General features: G+C 50.3%; 1 protein-coding gene across 3 annotated transcripts in view; it reads right to left on the bottom strand.

Moving 5' to 3' along the window:
• Positions 1–7,500, bottom strand: part of esrrga (estrogen-related receptor gamma a) — a 105,249-nt gene that overhangs the window by 38,127 nt on the left and 59,622 nt on the right. For 2 of the 3 annotated variants that reach the window (XM_036962721.1, XM_036962719.1), the window contains exon 6: positions 4,176–4,358. In XM_036962721.1, the coding sequence (XP_036818616.1) occupies positions 4,176–4,358 (183 nt within the window). The remainder of the gene's footprint in view (positions 1–4,175; positions 4,359–7,500) is intronic. The other variant, XM_036962720.1, reaches the window with a different exon arrangement.

Here is a 7,500-nt window from a genome sequence, read left to right as displayed (position 1 = left end):
CCAGCAACTTGCAGAAACACCCGAACAGATAAACAAAAAGGAAATGAACATGTGTGTGAGTAGCCTGGAGGTAGCTTTGTGAGCTCGTTCCTGGCTATTTTCTCTAATGCATATTGTCTCTAATGCATATTGAGCGGGGGTGGGTTAAGCCGTAGACACGGGCAGCCAATCAGAGTAACAATTCAATCACACGCGCACGTGCACACTAGAATAGGCACCTGCAGCTCTTTCCTTGACGAGGTTTCACAGCAATGTTCTAATCCCTCGCAACACAACAATACCACACGATACACACACACACACACACACACACACACACGACACGCACACCACCACGGCTCTGACACCAGGCCAGGGATTCCCCCTCTCTCTTACCCCCCTCACATCTTTCTTCCACCTTATCCCTCTCTCACTCCCCCTCACCTCCCCTCACTGCTCTTCCACTGGTTTTACAGAGACCACTGGGGACTGACGATACAGAGTGGGAGAGAGAGAGCGAGGCAGGCAGGCAGAAGGATAGACAGGAAGAGAGCAGAGGCAGAGAGAGCTGGGGAAGGAGGGGGGGGGAGAGAGAGAGAGAGAGCAGAAATGAAGTGGACTGTGTCAGAGCCTCCGAGAGAGCCTCAGTATCTACATAAAAGAGATTAAAGCAGGCCTCCATTCTACAGCTCAATCATATTGTGTTAGCACACGCTTATCCTCCGCCCGGCCAAATTGAAAGGGAAAGAAAGAAAGAAAGAGTCGCCAAGATAGGGACACAGAATGGGAGAAGCCGGAGCAATTTGGCCGTCCATAAAGGCTTGGTAATGGTGGTAGGGTCTGTCGTGGTGAAAAGGCCGTGTTGGGCCCGGCGTCCATTCATGTCCAGAACACGTCAAGTCAAGTACCACTGCCTGCCTTTGTCTAGCAGATAAGACATGTCGCTCTGGCACGACAGCACCCTTTCTTTTATTTTGTGTTTCACGTCATACAGCGAGAGAACGAGCGAGAGGGTGAGGAAGGGAGAGGAAGAAGACAGGTAAAAGTCCTTTAGAATGCTCTTTCTTATTTTTACTTCTTCAGTCCTTCTTAAATGTTCGCTTTCCTCCTGCCTCCCTATTGAAGTGTGAGACAGGCCCCGCCCCCTACGCAGTGACGTGACATACAGCCTAACATAGCGGTAAAGCGAGTGTGTGAATGAGGTAAACCCCTAAATGAGATTCCTCAGTCTGATCGTTATAGAGAGTGAAGGCAATTCGCATCTTTAACTCCACACATTGACTTTATATCATTCTTCTTAAAGCCTGCATTTGGTGGAATGCTAAAGTCCCATATATTCACTGGTGTGTGTGCGTTTGTGTGTCATTTTGCACTCCTAATAGCATATCAAATGTTTGCATCAGTATGTAAACGAGACAAAAACAAAACACACACTCACACACTCTCATAAAGAAACCCAGCCTGATCCTATTAGAACAGACACCAATGGTTAGAGGGTGTGTGTAGCGGCATGGCGCGGGGGGTTGGCGAGATGAGAAGCGGAGTGTCGTTAAGTGTGTCGAGCGACACTCGCACACACGGCCTCCTCGTTATCCGTCTCTCCCTCTCTCTGCGGCAGCCTCCGTAATACTGAGTGATGTTTAAATTAGTTTACAATTTGCCTTCTCCGCGCCTCCGCCTGCTCTTAAGCGTCTGGAGCTCTGAGGTGTCAGCGCGCCTCCTAACCAGCGTAACAAATTGTTGCCTGTACGGCAGACACCTAATGACTTGAAATTAGCTGTGGCGCTAGCCTGACAGTTTGTTACGACTGTTAGCGACAGCGCGGCCGGATCATGAGCCATGAATTGGTTTCAGCTCTCTCCCTCTCTTTTTGCTGTTTTTTTTCTTTCTCTCTCTCTCACTCTCTACAAGAGAGGAGTCCATTTGATTTGATTAAAACAATCACTGTAGCATAGAAAGGCCAGACACAAAAGCGTGCAAGGTAGGCAACTCTAGACACAAGGAAGGGAGGGGGTTAAGAATGGGAAAGGTGGGGGGTAGGGCTCTATGTGTGTGTGTGTGTGTGTGTGTGTGTGTGTGTGTGTGTGTGTGTGTGTGTGTGTGTGTGTGTGTGTGTGTGTGAGTATACCGGGGGGTCAGGAGACCAGTTTGTAAGTGGCTGATAGAGAATGTGGAGGAGGTGTATTTCACTCTGAGAGAAACGACAATCCTATCCACTGTGTGTGAACGCTAGATCACCTCCATGGGGTGGTTTGTGTGTGTGTGTGTGTGTGTGTGTGTGTGTGAGACAGCATTAGATCACTTCTCCATGGATGCAGTGAGGTTTTCATCATGATGTGGTGGCAACCCCCTGCCTCCACTCACACACACACACACACACACACACACACACACACACACACACACACACAGATGAGCTCCATCCTCCTCCATCGAGGCAGGATTGCCTTCCTCCGTCTAATCACGCCATCATCTATCCTCCACCGAGCAATCGCTCCGCACCCAGCGCACACGGAAGAGAGGTGAGCTATCTCCACTCGCTCAGACACACACACACACACACACACACACACACACACACACACACACACACACACAATCGTCACAGCTCCCCATCCTCTGTGTATTCACTGACAGAGGTACTAGTGTATAAGCACACACTTATAATGTTTGTGTGTGTGTTTGTGTGTGTGTGCATATGACTGTGCATATCAATCCCTCCAGGATTTCACATGGGTTTGTTGTGATATTTGCAGGGTAAAATGCTTGATTTTCTGACATTTTGCATGGCATTATGCAATGATTTTGTCCAGCGCGAGAATGCGCTGACGAGGGAAACCTTTGGGGGGGGGGGGACTTAGGGCTTGATTGAGCCATGCTGTGCACTAAAAGTGCGGTGATTGGTCGAAATTGCGAGCCCTCATTTTTTTGTACTGCGGTGACGGGTCAGTAATATGCGATGACACTGCGACGACTTGACTGTTTTGTGCAGAAATAGTGATAGATGATCGGTCAAATTTGCTCACATGATACGGAATCCGGGAGGACTACAGTACCTGTCTATCTATGTGTGAGTGTGTACCGGTTTGTGTTCATCTTCAAGAGGGAAACAGCTACTGTTGTGACAGCCTCTGTCTATCCCCCCCCCCCCCCCCCCCATCCCTCTCATTCCTTCCCAGTTTGTGGCGTTAATCTGACTATGTTCTCTGTAATCTAGGCTAATCTGAGAATTGCCCTGCCTCTCTACAGCCTCTCACAGCCAAAACCAGTCAACCCATAAAACCCAGATTAGCTATGCGCTCACAGATCTATGCACTCTTACACACACACATCTCAGATTAACAGTAAAATAAGACTTTTGGAAAGAGTTCAAGGGATGTTGTTCCTTTCTGTCCGCTGAAGACACACGAAGAGTGATAATAGAGGGAGGGAGGGAGGGAGGGAGGGAGGGAGGGAGGGAGGGAGGGAGGGAGGGAGGGAGGGAGGGAGGGAGGGAGGGAGGGAGGGAAACCACAAAATATAACTCAAAATGAATCCCTCAAATGACAGTCTGGCTGAATCCATGTCGTGTTTCCGTGTTTGCTGTATTTGAACGTAAATGGATGTGTCTCAACATGTCGTGTTGACAAGTGGTCAAATGGGGGTGAGTTCAGGCCGTCTGGGTTCAGTGGTCATGAGAGGTGTTGTGATAGGATTTGGGGTAAGGGCAGGGCGAGGGTCTTACCTGGGATGAGCTTCAACCGAACAGACGATGTTGACCGTCTTTGTGTTGGTGTTCTGGTCATTTTGTGTACCAGGGGTACATTTGGTTAAGCGTGTGCGTCAGTGAGGTTTTACCTGGGCGTCAGTGTGTAGGCTCACCTGGGATGTTCTCAGCCCAGGTGATGTTGAATCTGCGTAGACACGTGCTTAGTATGCTTAGTGCTTAGTGCTTAGTGCTTAGTGCTTAGTGCTTAGTGTGTGTGTGTTTGTGTGTGTGTGTGTGTGTGTGTGTGTGTGTGTGTGTGTGTGTGTGTGTGTGTGTGTGTGTGTGTGTGTGAGTGTGAGTGTGTGTGTGTGTGAGTGTGAGTGTGTGTGTGTGTGTGTGTGTGTGTGTGTGTGTGTGTGTGTGTGTGTGTGTGTGTGTGTGTGTGTGTGTGTGAGTGTGAGTGTGTGTGTGTGTGAGTGTGAGTGTGTGTGTGTGTGTAAACCCGTACCTGGGATGTGTTTGGCCCAGCCGATGTTGACCACCAGCTCGCGGTCAGCTAGGTCACACAGCGTGGTCAGGGCCTTGATGTCACTGTCGGGGACGGTAGGGTCAGGCATGGCGTAGATCTTCTCAGGCTCGGCCACCAGCAGGTGGGACACGATTTTGTTATCTGCAAGGCAGCCAAAGGGAACTGGGTGACCACCGAGAGAGAACAGAGAGACAGGGTCAAATCAACACACGCTCAAACATGGAGAAAAATCTGATCATTATCACGCTGTTGTGCCATACGCAATGGATGCGTGTGTGAGTTGATGTTACAATCACAATCATTGTCGTTACACATGTACAATAGTCTACAATAGTTCTTCAACTGGGATTTTTGGCTCCAACATTCTATAAGGATTCTAAATGGTTCTAAATAGTTCTATAACTGGCCCAGTAGTGGTTCTATAACTGGCCCAGGTTATATAACTGGCCCAGATTCTATAACTGACCCAGTGGTGGTTCTATAACTGGACCAGGTTCTATAACTGGCCCAGTGGTGGTTCTATAACTGGCCCAGGTTCTATAACTGGCCCAGTAGTGGTTCTATAACTGGCCCAGGTTCTATAACTGGCCCAGATTCTATAACTGACCCAGCGGTGGTTCTATAACTGGACCAGGTTCTATAACTGGCCCAGTGGTGGTTCTATAACTGGCCCAGGTTCTATAACTGGCCCAGGTTCTATAACTGGCCCAAGTTCTATAACTGGCCAAGGTTCTATAACTGGCCCAGTGGTGGTTCTTTAACTGGCCCAGGTTTTATAACTGGCCCAGTGTCATCTAAAGCAAAATACAAAGCTCTGAAAATTCTAGTACATACTGGGGACAGTGGGAATGGGAAAGAAGTGAGCCTAGTTGGTGGATAGACAAGTAGGTGGTTTAGACATTGTTTCACACAAAGAAGAAAGCATTGGGAGTGTGCGGGGGAAAGTTAAATACAACCAAAACAATTCCAATGGAATCAAATCTGCAGATGAGCTCGCTACGGACAATTAGTGGCAGTCTCACTCCTGTATTCAAATGAATCTGCTGCTTAATCATGCAGCCAGATGATAGATGACCATGATGAGCTAGTGAACCCAAATACCAGCGAGATAGAGAGAGGAGGGGGAGGGGGGGGGGGTGCTGGGAGACAGACAGGGGAAGAGAAGAGTGAGAGAGAGGGGTGAGAGAGAGACAGGGAAGAGAGAGACGGAAGCACAAACGAGAGAGCTACTGTAGACACATACAGTAGAGAGAGCAAGAGAAAGAGATTGGCGGAGAGAGAGAGATGGGCGGAGAGAGAGATAGGAAGAGAGAGAGAGGGGGGGGGGTTGTCTGCATATCGACCAGAGCCGCCCCTCACTCCAGGGAGAGAGAGAGAGAGGGCTAGACTAGAGCTCTATCAGTCTGTGGCTAAATCTTATTTAATGTTTCCTTAATTACAATCAATGGCCCCCCATTTCAATCCCCCCAGCCTTTGTTATGTGTGGATAATCAATGTGGACGGCTGGGCTCTGTTAGGGCTAAGGGCTGTGTGGGAGTCTACAACTGTATCAGCTCAATAAGTGTTAACTCAGCTAAAACTATGGAGAGAGGGCTTTGAATGTTTCTTTACTCGGAATATACTCTAACTACAGATATATTTATTGTTGGGACGCTATCCTGACTGTGAACATTGATACTGTCTCGCTTTTTATGTTTTACTTTGGAAATATTGTAGTCAAGAGACAGACAGACATAGGTAGTGTTCGAGACAGAAAGAGATGGAGGGAGAGTTGGATAAAAACTATAAAAAGAGGAAACTGAGGAAACAGGCTGTGTGTAGGGCAGAGAGAGAGAGAGGTGGTGACGAAGACGGGATAAAGCGGATCGAGGAATGAAGGGATGGATAGAGGTGGTGTAAAGCCTGGGTGCTGGCTGACAGTAGGATCAGGATCAGGGGTGTAAAGCCTGGGTGCTGGCTGACAGTAGGATCAGGATCAGGGGGGTAAAGCCTGGGTGCTGGCTGACAGTAGGATCAGGATCAGGGGGGTAAAGCCTGGGTGCTGGCTGACAGTAGGATCAGGATCAGGGGGGTAAAGCCTGGGTGCTGGCTGACAGTAGGATCAGGATCAGGGGGGTAAAGCCTGGGTGCTGGCTGACAGTAGGATCAGGATCAGGGGTGTAAAGCCTGGGTGCTGGCTGACAGTAGGATCAGGATCAGGGGGGTAAAGCCTGGGTGCTGGCTGACAGTAGGATCAGGATCAGGGGGGTAAAGCCTGGGTGCTGGCTGACAGTAGGATCAGGATCAGGGGGTAAAGCCTGGGTGCTGGCTGACAGTAGGATCAGGATCAGGGGGGTAAAGCCTGGGTGCTGGCTGACAGTAGGATCAGGATCAGGGGGTAAAGCCTGGGTGCTGGCTGACAGTAGGATCAGGATCAGGGGGGTAAAGCCTGGGTGCTGGCTGACAGTAGGATCAGGATCAGGGGTGTAAAGCCTGGGTGCTGGCTGACAGTAGGATCAGGATCAGGGGTGTAAAGCCTGGGTGCTGGCTGACAGTAGGATCAGGATCAGGGGGTAAAGCTTGGGTGCTGGCTGACAGTAGGATCAGGATCAGGGGGGTAAAGCCTGGGTGCTGGCTGACAGTAGGATCAGGATCAGGGGTGTAAAGCCTGGGTGCTGGCTGACAGTAGGATCAGGATCAGGGGTGTAAAGCCTGGGTGCTGGCTGACAGTAGGATCAGGATCAGGGGGGTAAAGCCTGGGTGCTGGCTGACAGTAGGATCAGGATCAGGGGTGTAAAGCCTGGGTGCTGGCTGACAGTAGGATCAGGATCAGGGGGGTAAAGCCTGGGTGCTGGCTGACAGTAGGATCAGGATCAGGGGGGTAAAGCCTGGGTGCTGGCTGACAGTAGGATCAGGATCAGGGGTGTAAAGCCTGGGTGCTGGCTGACAGTAGGATCAGGATCAGGGGGGTAAAGCCTGGGTGCTGGCTGACAGTAGGATCAGGATCAGGGGTGTAAAGCCTGGGTGCTGGCTGACAGTAGGATCAGGATCAGGGGTGTAAAGCCTGGGTGCTGGCTGACAGTAGGATCAGGATCAGGGGGGTAAAGCCTGGGTGCTGGCTGACAGTAGGATCAGGATCAGGGGGGTAAAGCCTGGGTGCTGGCTGACAGTAGGATCAGGATCAGGGGGGTAAAGCCTGAGTGCTGGCTGACAGTAGAATCAGGATCAGGGGGTAAAGCCTGGGTGCTGGCTGACAGTAGGATCAGGATCAGGGGGTAAAGCCTGGGTGCTGGCTGACAGTTGGATCAGGATCAGGGGGTAAAGC

This window comes from Oncorhynchus mykiss, chromosome 25, assembly GCF_013265735.2.
Source record: "Oncorhynchus mykiss isolate Arlee chromosome 25, USDA_OmykA_1.1, whole genome shotgun sequence".
Taxonomy (NCBI): domain Eukaryota; kingdom Metazoa; phylum Chordata; class Actinopteri; order Salmoniformes; family Salmonidae; genus Oncorhynchus; species Oncorhynchus mykiss.
This window is presented reverse-complemented; position numbering and strand designations above follow the sequence as displayed.